Raw genomic sequence first — 18,361 nt, 5'->3', positions numbered from 1 at the left:
CAAAATAAAGCACATGAGAATCATGTGGATTTTCAATTTAAAGTTGAACATGAGTTCTTGTCCTTGAAGCAATTTATTTGTGTTCGTCTCCATCTACTGGCTACAGTACGTCAGTACAAGCAGTCAAAAAGAATACGTCAACAAAATAAGTTTATTAGAAATAGATTTTTTTGAAAACATACAGCTGTTTCAGATAAATCTCTACTGCCCACAAAAATTTGCAACAGTCTTAAGGCAAAGAATTAATCAAGTGAATTCTTAATGAAAATACATACACATTTCCATCTACAAATACATAAGTTTTCAAATGAAAGATTACATCTATTATATCAACTACTGGGATGATTAAATGCATATTTTAAATCAAAACCTACAGACTTAACGTGCAGTTCATGAGAGATGTTTTTACTGACAATGTTTTTAAAATATGCATAATCTGTCATAAGCATAAAGCAATTGGATTACAGACGGTAATCAGTACAACAGAAAACAAGAATGTTACATTAAATCTTTTTCTAACCATTTTTCACCCAAATGACATTGAATTTCAATAAGGCTGATGTTGCTGTGGCAACTACATTAAGATTTTGCAGCTGTGACTTGTGTTGCAATGCAATGGAATGGTGCTCATTCTTTTCCTTCAATCAGCTGAACGTTTCATGACATGGCCCTAAATTGGAGTTCATCCTTGGAGTAAAATCTCCTTCAAAAAAAGCATAATATTCTGCCATTATTAGAAAAATCATTAAGGCTCAAACAGCAGCTTTATTATTATTTAAATTTTTTGTGAATGATATTTAACATGAAGTGTGACAATTGGCAGAATTTAAAAGACACCTGTTTATTGCAATGTTAAAGTGTATATATATATATATATATATATATATATATATATATATATTTTTTTTTTTTTTTTTTTTTTTTTTTTCAATTTGTTAATGATTATTGGATTGGTTTTAATGTTGTTCTGTTGCATTTTGTGCCTACAAGCAGGTTCCCACACCTGCTTGAGATCTAACAGCACATTACCTAGCTATTTAAAGTGAATATGTGGTTAATAAAAATATTTTGAAATATTATAATTTACTCAAAGTAAAAAATATTTATTTTTATTCCTTGAGATCGAAATGACTACAGGGCAATATCCCACATCCATATATTAGGATCATAAGGAGGCAATGCCACTAGCAACATTTGTCTTAAAAATGTGGCAAATAAAAGTTAATAAAGCCCTTATATGAATGCAAATGCATTTGGTCATGCAGTTTAAAATGGACACAGTAGTAAGGCCATGGATGTGTGTGTTTATAGTGTAATAAAGGCATATAACATTTCCGAGCGGTCAATACGGGTCCAGTTTAATTCGCCTATGCAGGCAACAGGTGAACACCATTCCACAAATCTGAAAGACACAGACAGAGATTACTTAAAATGTATCAAAGTAACATGAAAATGATGAAGATTTGTCTTGCATTTGACTAGAAAAATTGCCATCAGCCACACTTTCTTGTCTGGTGGACATCTGTCTAGTCAAATACCCGTAATATCTTGTACTGAATGAGATACTGGCAGGCATCAGGCAGCAGAACATTCCATAAAAAGAGCTCCAACAATGTCAGTCTTGAGATTTAGGATTCATTTTTTCATTTGGTTCAAGACTTCACAGGACTAGTTCATGCCAAAATAAAAATGTTCAGAAAATTTCCCTCAGGTCATCCTCCAGATGTAAAGGAGTTTGTTTCTTCATCACACCTGATCAAAACTTTGGAGAAATGTAGCATTATATCACTTGCTCACCAATGGTTCCTCTGCTGTGAATGGGTGCCATCACAATAAGAGTCCAAACAGCTGATAAAAACCACATAATATCACAATAGTCCACACAACTCCAGTAAATAAATTCATGTTTATGGACTGCTTTTGCTAATAAACGGTGCTTGATGTATGTGCATATTTCTCTCCTGATTCAGAAAAGATTTAAAAAAAATATATTTTGTTTTACTGAGAAAGCAATATCATGGATAGAGGACTCAAATTTGAGTTAAAAGCAACAGTTTGAAGTTAAAAACAACTAAATGATTTATTAGTTTATTACAAACATGCAACTTTTTACTTCACAAGATGTTAATTGATGGAGTGGAGTCAATGTGGATTACTTGTGATGCTTTTATCAGCTGTTTGGACTCTGATTCTGATGGCACCCATTCACTGCAGAAGATCCATTGGTGAGTAAAATATTTTCCAAAACTCATCTTCATTTTGGATGGCCTGAGAGTGTGCACATTTTCAGCAACTTTTGGGGTGAGCTATTCCTTTAAAAACAGATATATTAAAAGCCATGTGATAATTGTTGAAACTCTCTTCATAAAAGGCTCGGAGAGGAAGAGGGAAGCGGTGTACAGTTACTATGGAAACCGAGGTGTAAGGCAGCCGGTAGCAGTGTTGTTGTAACTGGGTCAATCAGCATGTGTGGGAGTGTGTGTGTGTGTATGTGCACGTGTCTATATAAAGGCTAAAACATGTAGGCAGGTTCACACCAGTGGTAAACTCTAATAATGAAAAGCATAAAAATGAATTACCCATTTCCATATTTCAAAATGCCTTTTCACTTTAAATGTTGCAATGAGCCACACTCTTCAAAGGCGAGTTAATGTTGTACATTTTTGTTGTAAAATTTGTGGCGGCATAAAAAAACACCCTGAGTATATTCCTCTAGCTGTAATTGTGGGGAAAACAACTTTAAAATATGAAGGAGATAAACATATAAGAATCTTAACAAACCTCTGAAAACTCTGTCTACAAATTACAAAACATGCCCTAAAAATATAGTGTTTCAACATCCAGCCACTATTTATTTTTCCTCACTCTCTCTCTCTCTCTCTCTCTCTCTCTCTCTCTCGCTCTCTCTCTGAAAAAAGCTGAAGACAATCTGAAGCCGGGTCCTAGGAGGGCTCTTGGTGGGCGATCGTTTCTTCAAAAATGATGGAGCCTCTTCCTACCCACAAACACAGAAATAAACCAGAGCTGGGAGTGCTGCTCAACTCAAGTGTTTCCTCGCCTTAACAATGCTTTACTTTTATGGGAAAGACCATGAACTTTAAATGGGTTAATTTGTAGTTAATTGTAAGGTAAATGAGCATTCATGGCACATCCCAGTAAGGATCTCTGGATTATGAGTGTTTTTAGAGGACTCAAATGAACCTCAGAATGTGATCTGTAATATCTGTCACTATGTGGACTAAAAAAGGGGAAACATTCGAAGGTTAGTTCATAAAACTTGCTCATGGTATGGTGTAACTTTTATTCACTTAATTCAGAATGAAAAAAAAAAATTATACCAAAGTTAAGATTGAATAATATACGTTTTTCACCTTTTCTAACCTATTCTTTAACCCATGTGATATTCTTTCTTTTGAAGATATTTTACAGATATTTGTCAAAGGTGCTCTTTTCAATACAAAGAAAATGAAAATATTTTATTTGCACTTGGGTCAATAAATAAATAAGGACATTTACAAGAACCAGTGATATCTGATGTCAACTAGGCCAAACTTGGTGCAAATATGTCTTGAAATGCCAATTTAGAGTGTTTAATAACACAAATATACACAAGAGATTTAAAAACACAACGAAAAGTATCAATTTCAGCAAATGATCAGTATAGTTGAAAGGTTTGCGGTTGGAACATGAAGTCACTTATGCTCACCAAGACGGCTCAAAAATAGTAAAACAATAATATTCCAAAATGTTATGCTCATTTAAAAAAAAATTCAAATGTAATGCTATTTCTGTGATGCCATAAAGATTTGAAAAAAAAAAAAATCCTTACTGAGGAACTTATGAACAATAATGTAAATTTCTCATAAAATGATCTTTACACATAACTCATATGTCATTAGCAAATGTAGAATATAGTTTACCAAAAAATGATATGCTTTATGCCTCTATTATTTTTGGAGCATAAAAGCCCCCGTCTTCATTCATTTTTCTTGCTTGGAAAAGAGCCTCTTAGAAAATCTACAGAATTCTTTCCCTTGTGTCCATTTTTCATTTTCAGTTTTAAAAAGCTTGTTCTTTTCAAAAGCTCTCCTCCATGTCATAAAGCACTGAGTGAGAAGCAGTATTAATGCTGTCTGCCAGCACTTCTAATGCTACTCCAGAGGAAAATAAAGCCGGATGAAAGTGGGATTAACTGCACGGGAGAAAGGCTTGATAGACAACAAACCCAGAGATGAGACTTCATCACAATCAGCAGACCTACACAAAAAGCTAGGGACAAACAGGCTTTTTTCTGAGCAGATATGTTGACACCTTTTAAAAGTTCTTTTTTCTAGCAGTCTGGGTCCAGAGGAAGGGATACAATAGACAGGAAGAGAGAAGCCTGAAATAGATCTGACACACTGGGAGTCCCACAGCAGGTTGCAGGTAAAAGGCTGTATCAGATAAACGGTCGACACAGTCTACTTATTCTCAAAAATACAGGTTTTTTTAACATGAACATATTCAGTTATCTGCCTTATGCCCTTATGAAATGATTTTGGTCTCAAAACACAAATGTTTAACATAATAAAATGGTATTTGATGAGATTAGTTGTGAGTTTTTGTTCATTTTTTGCCATGCAGCATTCAGCGTGTCTTGAGTAAGAATGCTGGTTTCATGCCAAACACACATAAGTCATACAGAAAGCATGAGGTGGACATGAAGTGACAGGAACAAGGCATGTGGACATGCACACACACACAAACACACACACACACGAGCACAAAATCAAACGGCCGACCTTCTCATTGCATAGCGCTTCAGGAGTCAAACATTGGCACTAGCCAATCAAACATCAGAAAAGTCTTCTTCCTCTTCTTTATAAAGCAGATAAATAAAGCAGGCAGTCAGCACTGCTCCTACCAGCTACACCACACACACACACACACACACACACAGAAACAACAGATAAGAAAGATACAACCAAAAGGAAAAAGACAAAGATCGAGAGAGAGACAAAGACAAACAAAACCAAGACAAAACAGAGACACATGCTGTAATTTAAGACAAACATTACAAATCCCTGAAATAGTGTTTTTTCTTCAGACAACCTCAGAAAAAGATGTTCGGGGAAAGATAAAGAGTTGAGCTTATCACCTTTTTAAATAATAATAACTTGTTTTCTGAAGTGAAATATGTTAAATGATGCTTTGTAACAAAATTCATTGTGTTTTCTAGCGTTTTATTTGGTTACGCACAATCTTCAAAAAGTCTTGTGTTCAGCAAAAGAAAGAAATTCACAAGTTTGGAACAACTTGAGGGTGAGTAAATACTGACTGAATTTTATTCTGGGTTAACTATTCCTTTAAATGATGAGTGGCTTGTGCTGTAGCTTATCAAGCTAGTTTTAAGTAGTTTCTTCAAAAATACACTGCTGTGATTACACAGAAAAGATAAAACCAAACGATTTGTTACAGTATGTTATGAATGTGAACCGATGCTCTAGACCCCTGCAGAGCACTGTGTTTACAGCCATAATGACACTAATAATGAAAGATCACTGAAGAGGATAAATTTAATTAGCTCTGCCTCTAGAGCTGCTTCAAGCTACACTGTGGCTTTTTACAGTAAAATCATTACATTAAATTCAACGCAGGATTTATTTTTAGTCACCTAATCACTCCAGAGCTTCACATTTCCTGGATGTAATAATCACATGACCAGCAGCTGAGACCTGCTATAACATCCAGTATACTACATAGTATGTGATTCTAAGTATAGACTGTATCCTACATACCATACTCTACAATCTGCATACTATACACTGCAAATTCAAAACATTTGAGAAGAATGCAGTGTTCTAATAAGATGTTAAAAGCTAAAGGTGTGACTTTTAATCTCACATTTCTGAGTTTTTCTTGCAAATTCTGAGTTTATATTTCACAATTCTGACTACTTAATCGCAATTCTAAGAAAAAAAGTCTGAATTATAGGATAAAAACCAGCAATTTTGAGAGAAACAGCCTTATTGTAAGTTTATAATTTGCAGTTGTGAGATAGAAATATGCTATTCTTATCAGTTGTTAAAAGCTTAAGGTAGAACTTTTTTTCCTTGCAATTCTAAAGAAATCTGCATTGGTAGAGAAGAAATAAACATATTGTGCAATATACAATATATAATCCACTTTATATTGTATAAGAATTTAAATATAATACAAATATATAAAAAAAAAATACAATTGAAATATTAATCCACAATTCTCAGAATAAAAATTCAAATTGTGAAATATAAACAAGTTTGTTTCTAAAATAAATAAATAAAAAAGCTAATGGAAAAATGGAAATATGCTTCAATACCAAACGACATATAAAAACATTAAAGAGTGGGATAAACTTCTCAAAAGTATAATCTGTGGTTATTACACATCCCTCCCAGCTCAGAGAATCAATATGAGGTCGGAGCTGGACTCAGATTTCAGAGGTGTTTATATACAGAGTTTATTGAAGGGAAACAACAGATCAATGGCCCTCTGCACCCCTGCAGTGAATGCAGCACTTTCACTGCGAGTTCTGCACTTAAAGCTAAGAGCTCTCGATCTCCCTGTCTTTCATTTTCTCAAACCTGCATGTGGTCTCCACCTATTTTTACCCAGCAGGCAGTGCTCTGTGTGACTACAATGCGTATTACCGGTCGAGGGTGAAAACAGAGTCCATTAAACGATTGCCCGCAGGTCATTGCATTAGCTATTTTAGTGAAGGCTTTCATGTTATTGAACCACCTCAATGATCCATTGTTCCTACTGTTTCTCTGAGATATAGTTCACAGTAATTGGACATAAACATAAAAAATATAATATGCAGGTTATATGCATGTTGAGTTGAGCTCAAAATAACATACATATATATATATATATATATATATATATACAGTTAACATGTTTTAAGAACAACATGACATTGAGTAAACCATTTTTTGAGTGTGCTATCCCTTTAATTGCACAGCATACCTGAGGAGGGCGGGGCTTACCTGTAGACAGGCCACGCCTATTCCCACAGCACCAATAATGAGCAAGTGATCTGCCAGAAACTGCTCCAGTTTAGTGATACAGCCGCCCTGTGAGAGACCACAGCACTGTTAACTCTGTTAACAGTTCCAGTTTACTGTATATATCATGTTCTTGGTGTCAACGCGCATATGTGGATGTGTAAATTGATTTATTTTGCAGACTTATAAAGAGTTACTGATTTTTTATTGTGTGATTTAATAGACAGTATCGTGGATACTGCCACAACATATCAAATACAGAGTAAAACTAATGGCCCACTAGAGGCCAGTAAAACCAGTGCTGTATTGTATCATGTATCACACCGGAGGTCGGTTCCCAAAGAATGTACACAGAGAGCTTGGCAGCCGTTAACTGCAGTGTTACCTCACACTTTACAAGCTCATATATGTTACCAGTCACACCTGCTTTGCTCACAGCTGTGCTTTCTTAGTCTAAATGACCCCCAAGGGGCGCATCAAACACTTTAGGATAATTTGGTTCACAGGCATAGTGTAGTTCCCACAGACAATGAGGAAGAATCTAAGCATGTGTTTTGTAAAGCACGTTAAGTACAGATGAATAGACACATGTTGCGTAATCGTTGTGTGGGGGTTGCTTTGAGGTTAACAGTATCTGACCCACCTCCACCTTGTAGATGTTCGAGGGGTGGTCTCTCATTCCACACTGAGGAGTGATGGTCTTACAGCAGCTGTCAGGGACCAACCGCTTCTCCGCTTGCTGGGACATGATGTACACACTGTGTGTCCAATCAAATGAGTTGTTGCTCCCACAGCACTTGAACTGGAAGGTTAGGATGAGGGATTTATGGTTTTAAAGGTATGGAGTAACTGTATTTCTGCACTTTGTGCACAGCAAGGATTTTACATGATGTTTAGAGGCAGTACACTGTTGAGTGCATCTAGTTTAAATTAAATTAAAGTGCTAATAATAAAATAAAATAAAATATAAATAAAAAATAATACATTTATACTACATTAAAAACAGGCAAAATAAAAATTATAGCATTTTATTTTTAAATAAAACAAATAAATGATATTGGAATAAAAATTGAATTAATTAATAAAAACAAAATAAAAAAATAAAAAAAATAATGAAATAAACGCAAAAAAAGATAAATAAAGACATTATAAAATAAAATAAAATAAAGCTACTGAATTTCCCATCTCTAGCAGTGTTTATTGTCAATTTTTTTTGTGAATTATTTAAATTTCATTACTGTCAAAAAAAAAATGATTCTGAAATTTGTGTTCACAGCAAAAAAAAAAAAATAGATGTGAAAATGTCTAGTAACATGCTGTGATCTGGCGTTCCTCACATCCTGCTGTAGTCTGTCCACAGACTGAGTGATGCTCTCTTTTCCAGGTTGGGCATAGTTCTCCGTCATCGTCTTGCTCAAGTGCTGCTTCAGCTCTTCACTCAGCTGCGAGAGACGGAGAGAAGAGAAAGACAGAGAGAAATGAACAAAAAGATAGAGTGTGAGCAGTATGCAGTGTCATCTGTCAAATGTCTCATCTCACCAGTCGGGTATAGTCCTACAACTAGATCCATCATAAAAGCAATTTGGAGGTTGGTAGAGCTTTGTTTTGTAGCGATGTTGTCTAAAAGTGTGTCTGAGTTCACTCACCGCCTGGTAATAAACGTAGGCCAGAACACCAGCCACCAACTCAATTAGGAAGATCAGAAGCAGACAGGAGAAGTACTGCAAGAAGACAGGAACCAATAAACAATACAAATATAATTAATGCACAAAAATCATACAACATCCTTTACAGAAAACAGGAAATCCACTCATTGCCACTATAGATATGCTATACAAATGATAAAATGCTGATAGCATAAATATCCATAGGAAATACACATGAAATCAGAATTCATATTATAGTTATTATAGAAAGTCATGAATGCCAAGCAGATGATCTATAAAACTAAAATTGAATTAAAAAAACTTTTGCTAACATTTAATTTGACTTGAATTTAACTGGATTCGTTAAACGAAAAGCTAAAAGGTCGCCAAAAAACTAATGCATTATGGATATTTTGTGCAGAAAATGTTTCATTATTTAGTTGCATTTGCCTTTATCTTTATCAGTAACAATTGTAAATGGCTTCCCTCTAAAACAAACAATATCTTACAACAGGGTGGTTTATTCACACACACCAACAAACAACATTCAAAATGCTTCAAAATGTAACCATATTTTCCCTGTCATGGGGCTAAAGTAAATAAAACCGGTTTCTAAGAAATGTCTTGCTCAGAGGTGGAGATGCCTGACAGATGAAAATAAAAGACACGGTGACATTTTCCTCAGAGGAGAATAAAGCAATAAATGACTGAATAAGCCGTCACAGTTTATTGTGGAGGGAGAGAGAGTGGGTGATAACAACCCCAAATATTTCTTGTGGTGTAATTGAAAACAAACCAAGCAACAAACAGATTTTTTTTTTACAATATTATACATAACTCAAACTCACCATCTCTTTCTGTGCACACACTTATTTCTATTTTTATTGCACTGCGAGTACTGAAAAGTCAGTTTCCATCACTAATCTATGGTGGCTCAGTAGTGCACAACACAACAAAATCTCCACATCACAACGGAAACAAACTGTGTTGTGCACTGTGTAGTGACAATTTCATTGTGTTGAAAACACAAACAGAGTTTGTTGTGTTGTTCACTACTGGGTCCCATCACGTTAAAGCTGCAGTAGGTAACTTTTGTAAAAATATATTTTTTACATATTTATTAAACCTGTCATTATGTCCTGACAGTAGAATATGACACAGATAATCTGTGAAAAAAATCAAGCTCCTCTGGCTCCTCCCAGTGGTCCTATTGCCATTTGCAGAAATCCATCGCTCCCGTTAAGAAACAACCAATCAGAGCCGCAGTCCGTAACTTTGTTTGTGTTCAAAATGTTGAAAAATGTATATAATAAGCGAGTACACCATGAATCCATTTTCCAAACCGTGTTTTTAGCTTGTCCTGAATCACTAGGGTGCACCTATAATAAGTGTTTATATTCAAACTATTTTAGATTGCTTTGGGGATACCACGGCGGAGTAACCCAGTACCTTTGTGATTCTTCATAGACATAAACAGAGAGAAGTAGTTCCGGCTACGATGTTCTTCCGCAAGACGCAAGCAGTTCTGTTTATTAACCGCTAGAGCGTCAAAAGTTACCGACTGCAGCTTTAATCAGCAGAATTCAATATAAGCAAAGAACAGAAATATGCAATTACACACAGAGACTGTAGACCAAAAAGAATAATTTAGAGCAAACAAACACAAATACTCTGTACAAACACATTCATATATTTGGCAATTCTCTTATGGAGGTCGAAAGAAAGGACAGGAAGTCGGATGTAATTTATATAAACACCAACATGAGCACAGTAGCAAATTAAATGAGCCGATTCAAGGTTGTTCAAACAAGTAGCGCACTGAACAGCTGTTAACCTCACAGCAGCTGTCGCGTGTGGACATTTTTCTATGTTTTTCCCATAATGCAACGCACTCAGATCAGACCAGCAACGGCAATATCCTCATTGCTAATTCCTAGCGAAGTGGCGCTCGTCCGTAGATTCATACAGATTCAGTGAGAGTGGGCTATAAATAGCACTGCTGCAGTGGCAGTCACAACCTTGCTTGTCTCGTTCTCTCTTTTGAACAAACACATGGTACTATCTTTTTAAAAAATGGAGAGAAAGCAGATGCCTGTCAGCTCATTTGTCACGGCTGCCATGGAGCCGTTTCTGCTTTGTCTATGGACACTCAGTGCCGCCCACCTCGACTTACAGGCAACAATAACTGAGATGACCAAAAAGAGGCCGGGATCTAGTGCAATTATATCTAATGAGAGGAGCACAATGGATAAATTGGCACAACATGATGTCCTCTCATTCATCTCTATTCTCTCACCGTGGACAGACAGCTCTTCTGCTCACGTATGACGGCACAGCAGCCCAAGAACCCAGTGACCATCACCAGCCCTCCTGCCAGGATCAGGATGTAGGCGGACACAGCGAATGTACTAGAGGCCAGCAGGCTCAGGTACTCTCCTTTATCGACCAGCGTCCAGACCCCGACACCCATCACCACCCCGCCGCCCATCTGGAAGAGAAAACAAGCATCTCAAGATATCAGAACGTTTGCTCTAATACACATATTACAAGTTTAAACGGGTAAAATAAAATGAAATCAAAGACAAAATGTCCAATTTAGAAACAAATATACCATTTATCATGAGTAAGTCACAAAAATGGCTTGTTCTGAACATCCAGAACTTTATGATGTATAGGAATACACACGACAGCACACATTTTGAACCTTTCACAATGAAACATTTGCTTAATGAAGAATGGGACAGCGCACACACACTCACACACACACACACAAACAGAAATATCGTTCTAATTCTGTTTATATAAATTTTTATTTACATTCATTTAAAATGTATTTAAAATATTGATGCACATTTAAAAATGACTAGTTTTGACTGTTTCTTAACCATGTGGATTCGTGTCATGTTTTTATCAGCTGTTTGAACTCATAGATCATTCTGACGGCACCCATTCACTGCAGAGGAACCAATGGTGAGCAAGTGATGTGAAGCTACATTTCTACAAATCTATTTGAATAAATAAACTAATTCATAAACATCTTGGATGGCCTAAGTGTAAGAATTTTCTTTGCAAATTTCAATTTAACTTTGATGTAATTTAAAAAATACATCCACTGTATGACTAGTTTTGGTTTTTTAACAACGTGGGAAGTGGAACTGAGGGAAAAAGATGAAATCAAATGATTTTTAGGCAATAACGATAACGAAGATAAAAAGATCTTTGTAAGTCTGAAAAGTCTGAAAAGTCTTCAAATTAAAGACAAAAACTGTAGTTTTGGATAGATGGTTAGGGAAAAACAATGATGAGAAGGTCGCCCAAGTAAAAAAAAAACAATGGCGTTAATTATACACATCAAACTGAAACCCCTGTTTCGAACGATAAACAATTATTTCATTGTTTGACAGGCGTGTCATTATTTAACCAACTCAAATAATCATTCATTTACCCTGGGATTTCAGCACAGGTTAATTCTACACCTGTGTAGTGCTGTGCAAAGTAAAGACCCCATTAATCTATATGCAAACACACTCATTTATACGTTTCTCAGATCTATCCAAGTCAGAAACTGGGGAAATTCCAAAAAGACTCCTCCCTTCAACACTTCCAGTTCTTTCCATGACACCATCCAATTCCAAAACTCAAACAACAATCCCTAAGTCCCACGGTCTCTTTATTGCCCCCCCTGAGCTGCTTGCATACCACACACAATGAGGACTCAGAGTTCGAGGAGGAAATTTCTTAACAAAAGAATCTGCATTGAACGAATCACTAGAGTTAATATATTTTAGAGGTTAAGCTCCAAAGGAATTGTTCACCCAAAATTGAAAATGAGTCATCAGTTACTCACTCACCAATGTCGGTTCAAACTTGCATGACTCTTCCCCCCCCCAGGCAACACAAAATGTGAATATAAAGAAAGTGAATAAGAATTTTGAGTTAGATACAGATTGAGATGCGTAAAAACCTCTTTTATAGTGCTTTTGTGTCCTTTTTAATATTTGAAGCAACACAACGACAAAAACAACCAGTGCATTACTCAGAACTTCTCTGTTTGTGTTCCGTAAAAGAGAGTCAGTCATACAAGTTTGGAGTAACATGAGAGTGAAGAAATGATGACAGGATTTAATTGTGGGTGGACTACCCCTTTAAATGAGTGGAAACATGCTCAGGGTTGTGCATTCTGGATGAAGGTGTGGTTCTGAATCATTTCCTGGACTTCTCTTGTTTGGTCCAGGATTCATGGAATAAATCCATCTGTCTGAAACTGCAGTAGAGATGTAACTATAAAGATGAATTTAATTAAATAATACTTCATATTGAGAAATGCTTTTGCTCAGACAGCAGGTTTATCTTTCTCCACTCAGAAACAAAGTCAACTCTAGAGGGCAATGTACTTGTTCAGTAAGGGGGGGACAAGAGCACACACTGATCCGTGTGTGTTCATTTCGGATGGGTTAAATGCAGAGCACAAATTCTGAGTATGGGTCACCATACTTGGCTAAATGTCACTTCACTTCACTTCACTTTTAAGATGATGGGACAAGACTTAGATTTAAGTTATGATTTGAACGTCACGCTCTTTCATTCACATACACAGTTTTTCTTCCATCTCCTTGTCATTTGTCTCTCACTGCATCTGATATTACATAAGAATGCTGCCTACAACAGAATATGGAAATAAAATGTATGACAAAGAGAAACAACAGCCTAAAATCAGCTTTTTAACTGTAAACCATCTCTTCAAAATACTATCCATAATCCGTAATATCGCTTCTTCCAGTCAAAAAAAAATCTATCCCGTTGTGTTTGGATGTTTCTGCTTGTAAACCATGCTTGAACTGTGCATATTTCTCTCTTGATTCAGACAAAACAATGTTTTTACTGGAGAAAGCAATATTATAGATTCAGTATTGTTGTTTGAAGATAAAATACTTCAAAATGGATTTTTGACAAACACATAGTTTTACACTTCAGATATTAAGAATATAAGATATTAACTGATGGGCTGAAATAATGTGAATCTCTTAAAGATTATGGTGACGTTTTAATCAGCTGTTTGAACTCGCATACTGACGGCACCCATTCACTGCAAAGGATCCATTGGTGAGCAAGTGATGTAATGTTAAATTTATCCAAATCTGTTACAATTCAGACACAAACTCATCTACATCATGGATGGCTTGAGGGTGAGTACATTTTCAGCCATTTTTTATTTTGGGGAGTGTTATTCCTTCAAGCAGCAAAGCGGAACAGAGAGAGACTCACCCAAAACAGGAAGTTGAAGACGAAGAGGAGGTACTTGAGACACACCGTGATCCAGTCGCCCTGCTCATCCTTATACAAGCTGCCCATCTCTCCTGTTGGTGAAAGAGAAAAAAAAACGGTGTGGAACAGAGTTGTGGCTCACTCTTTGTGAATTTACGAAGCAAAATGGGAAAAGGACAAAGAAAAGGAGGTGGGCAGGAGCATAAACAGGCTTTTGGAAAGATGGCAGTCAAACACTGTTCCTTTCCATGACATGTTAATTAACAGCTGTGGCCCGTGGGTTTCTGCCACAGACAGACGACACGCTCACGTCTCAGGGCCTAGTGTGGAGGAGGTGCGTGTCAAAACAGCAGCCATGTATGTATAAAATGAGGGTGTTCAGTTTGAAATGGCTAAAAAAAAAAAAAACTACAAACAGTCCAACCCACACTGCTGGTTTGAAAAATCTTTAGGACAGCGAATGCAGCACCAGATTAGAAAGGTGACTGACACGTTCTGTTATTTAAAAAAATCCCTGCTATAATGGATTCTATAGACTGGATTTTCACAGATTTCTTTCAGATACTGAGGCTTAAAGAAGTTGTTCAGAATGACTGCGAGGACATATTGATTTGCTGATCACGTGTTGTAAATGTATGGAGAAAGGCCTTGTTGTGTGTCAGTGGTAATCACTTAGAGTGCTTTTTCTAAAGTGTTATTTACCTGTGCACTGAGCTGATTATTTATGATGGTGACGGACACCAAGTGCAGAATTTTGAATTTGAAATTAGGATTTAGTTCAAAATAATGTTTTATTCATTGCATTTGCATTTATTATTCACCTCACTGTGAGGGTCTTGCATGATAAAGACAAATTTCCTCTCATCTATGCGGTTGACAGGCCGATGGCTTTGGCTGGGATTTGGAACACATGCAGGCTTTGTGTCGTTATGGGTTACCACAAGAATTCAAAAGCCAGGTCTTCTTATTTACTCCATATACTGATTTACTTCAAAAATGCTGTAGCCTATTATTGAACCACATGCTGATTTACTTCAAAAGAAATATTGCATTATTTAAAAGTTTAATAAAATATTAAACTTAAACCAAACCAATAGATGTTTCTTAATGAAAGCAGTAAAATTAGATATAGTTTAAACATTCATTATACTGTTAATATAATAATATAGGTGCTATTAAAAGTAAACTTTTACATTACATAGGGCCTATAGGCTATCATTAAATAGGGGACTTTATCGTCTTTTTGCTTTTTTGCAGCAAACTTTAAGGCGTCTTAAAAACTATTTTAACAATATAAAGTAGCCTCCATATAGCTGAAGAAAAATAAAATTAGCTGGTTTGCTGGTCTCTTTGAGTGAAGTTTTAACATGAGTCTACCAAACTATTTTTTTTGGTTTGTTAGTTTTTTTCCTCTCAGGGTATTATCTTCTTGAATATAATATGGGCTTTTGCTGTAAAGTAGTCTTTGTGGATATATTACGCTTTACTTCTAAGAAAAAATTGGCATTTGTAAGCGTAAAATTACATATATTGTCCTATTTAACAGATTTATAGTGTAGCAGTTTCTCATGGTTAAAATTAGTAAAATTTTTACTGACATCATCGTGGGTTTTTTAAAGGTTAAAGCAAGTTGAAAAGCGTTCTTTGGTCTATTTGTAGGCCAACAGCGTTTCACTTTCGCTCTGGTAAGTTACCTTTGTGTTAAGGAGAGTTTGCGGTTACATGTTGTTGTGCTAACACCTTGACTCAAAAAAAATATATATTTTTTAAAGCCACGGATTATTTTGATTTCAGAGCGATGTGACTAAAAATCATGAGAAATTACTCCTGTGCATTTCAGTTATTTCAATGTATGTTATTATCCTTCTTCCTTCAACACCCCACATACTGTACTACAATGAACGCAATGGTGGTTGTCCCGGTAAAAAATGAGACGTGGTGATTCAATGCAGCCGATTACCTTTCTTTCCTCCCCCGGACTTTGGCCTTACACTTTACCGCAAAACGCGTTTTCAGTTAAGTTACGTTGATCCTGCGACACTCTTTCCGCGCTAAAGAACATCAACAAAATAAAACTGCGTGGTATGATGCACACTTTAGTTATTTTTTCTCTTATTCTGCGTTTGGGACAAGCACCAATGTCTCTGCCGATCGCACAAAGAGAAAGCATAGCGTGTTCAAACTTACCTTAACAGCAGATAAAGGTCTTTTCACCGGCAGCGAGGCTTGTTGCTCCGCAGGCGCTTGATCAGTCGGTGGGGGTATCGGGGGGTCAGCGCAGGATGTGAGGAGGAACTACAACTACAGCCCGCCCCTTCATTTAACGAGATTAAATACAGCGAGCTGGTCATCTCCAGAGGCTGCTCATGGACTAATAACTGTTATTAGTGCTTTTGAGTAAGTTGCTTTGTCGCATTCATTGAAAAATATCCCTTGTTTTCTCTCCAAGGGTTGAATTTGAACTGGACTCACGTGATCTCCAAACGTGCAGTGCTGTTGAATACTGTAAGTAATGTCATTTTAACAGAATGCAGCTGTAAAAACCTGTTAATCTTTAAACTGTGAAATATTTAGGCCTGCAATTAAAGGGATAGTTCATCTAAAAATGACAGAACATTCCAAACACAAGATAAGATATTAGAATAATAATAAGAATGTTGGTAGGCTAACCAAGCAGTTGGTGCTAGCCATGCTTTGACTTCCATATTATTATTTTTTTTCAGCTTCTGTTTGATTCTTCAAAATATCTTCTTTTCTGCTCAATAGAGAAAAATAATAAGAAATTATCATTTTTTTGTGGTGAACTACCCCTTTAAGATTTATGTAATTTAATTGCATTTAAAGTTCCAATCATTATGATTACACAGTTATAACAAAATTGATGCATGTTTGTCAGTAGTAGCCTACATAAAAATAAATTTAAAAAACAGGTAAGAAACAGATGTTGTCTAAAATTACATAGTTTATTGTGAATTTGAACATGTATGAACATGTCTAAAATATGGCTAGCTGCATGTGAAACAAGCTAAATAAATTGTAGTATAAATAATTAATTATTAATGATAGTATAATTATCTTATAACATGGAGAAAGCGTATATTATTGTATATATTAAATTTATTATAATTATTATATTTTATTCCAAATTTATATTTTAAGCATGTTATATTATATTATAGAGTCAAAATCATATTATAATTCATTGGGAAATGGGCTTTCCCAACACAAACAATTATTTCTGTTGCAAACATTTTTCTTATTTTTGCAATAGTTTGTGTCCAAGAGTGTTTTTTATGTTGCATTTGTGTTTTTAATGTTTAGAACATTATTTTAAAGTCATGGAAGCTTTAAGAAAGTATAGATTTGTCATAAAGATTTTTACCAATATTTTAAGTACCTACATCTGTCAATGTCCCCCAGCTGTGATAAAAGCTAGGAAAAGGCAGGGACATGGTAAATTATGCTTCCCAATGGATGTCAGTATTTCACATTTGTGAAATCGTTCACATTATGGAAATAATCTTGACAGTTTCTCAATGCATGCAGCTCGACTTTCTGTTGACTCTCCATTTGATCTCAAACAACACTTGTACTCTCTGTTTTTTAGTGCACAGAGATACCTCTGTGTGCCTTTCTCTTTCAAACCTCAATCCCAGTAACTCTATAAAGTCAAAACCCCATTAGGAGAACACACAATGCCACAGGCAAAAGATATAAGCCACATTTACCTGTCTGTGACAGTTTCCCAGCTGAAACAGCATTAGAGAGGAAATGTTATCCATCACGTCTGAATTAATGGAAAGAGTCTACTGAGAGAGTGAAGAAACCGTGCACTCAAAGTGAGAAATGTCATCGCTAATCTGTATTCTGCCTCTGTTAGGGCTTCTAATGGAAATGAACACAAACTAAAGTGCATTGTATTTGAGATTAGAGTTCTGCACCAAGTTTTCATTCTGGAAGTCAAATCAGATGGAAATCCATGCACAAGCGGTAACATGAGGGACAACAAACATACAAACACAGAGAAGATGGCAAGAAAGCATGACATTAACAATGCAGCAGATGACAGAGAACTTTGAAAAGGAGCTCAGCCCTTTGAACTGATGTTTATCCTTTTGAATTTGTCTTATTGTGATTCCTACCTTGTTCTATCTGGTTTTCTCTACTGCTCCCGTTATTTTATTGTTGTGTCCTCATGCCGTCCTCAGTTCTAAACTATGAAATGGCACCTTCATGGTGGACGGCAGGAGTTTGTGTGTATATGTGTGAACAAAAACATGACAACAGCCCTCGGGGTAGTAAAAGGACAAAAGAAACCTACTGACTCACAGATCAGAAATGTACACGCACACACTTCCTCCATCAAGTCTCAGAAAAGGCTTTCATTTAGCAGACCAACAACAAGGCCAAGGACAATCCTGCTGT

At 36.0% G+C, this 18,361-nt stretch overlaps 1 protein-coding gene across 3 annotated transcripts; it reads right to left on the bottom strand.

Moving 5' to 3' along the window:
- Nucleotides 1-1,187: 1,187 nt before the first annotated feature.
- LOC113068103 (tetraspanin-11-like) lies at nucleotides 1,188-16,255 on the bottom strand. Of its 3 annotated transcripts, none has more exons than XM_026240703.1 (9): nucleotides 16,124-16,255; nucleotides 13,937-14,028; nucleotides 10,968-11,159; nucleotides 8,672-8,746; nucleotides 8,363-8,467; nucleotides 7,669-7,827; nucleotides 7,008-7,094; nucleotides 4,782-4,906; nucleotides 1,342-1,402 (listed from the first exon to the last, which is right to left on the bottom strand). In XM_026240703.1, the coding sequence occupies exons 2-8, from the start codon at nucleotides 14,021-14,023 to the stop codon at nucleotides 4,829-4,831; spliced, it is 783 nt and encodes a 260-aa protein (XP_026096488.1). In that variant the 5' UTR covers nucleotides 14,024-14,028; nucleotides 16,124-16,255; the 3' UTR covers nucleotides 1,342-1,402; nucleotides 4,782-4,828. The 3 variants fall into 3 exon arrangements, with proteins under 3 accessions (XP_026096506.1, XP_026096488.1, XP_026096498.1); XM_026240713.1 differs by lacking the exon at nucleotides 16,124-16,255 and adding an exon at nucleotides 15,897-16,017; XM_026240721.1 differs by lacking the exon at nucleotides 4,782-4,906 and having other exon boundaries at nucleotides 1,188-1,402; nucleotides 16,124-16,250.
- Nucleotides 16,256-18,361: the final 2,106 nt, after the last annotated feature.

Source organism: Carassius auratus, chromosome 4, assembly GCF_003368295.1.
Source record: "Carassius auratus strain Wakin chromosome 4, ASM336829v1, whole genome shotgun sequence".
Classification (NCBI taxonomy): Eukaryota; Metazoa; Chordata; class Actinopteri; order Cypriniformes; family Cyprinidae; genus Carassius; species Carassius auratus.
Note: the sequence above shows the minus strand (reverse complement) of the source record. Positions and strands in the feature narration are given on the sequence as shown.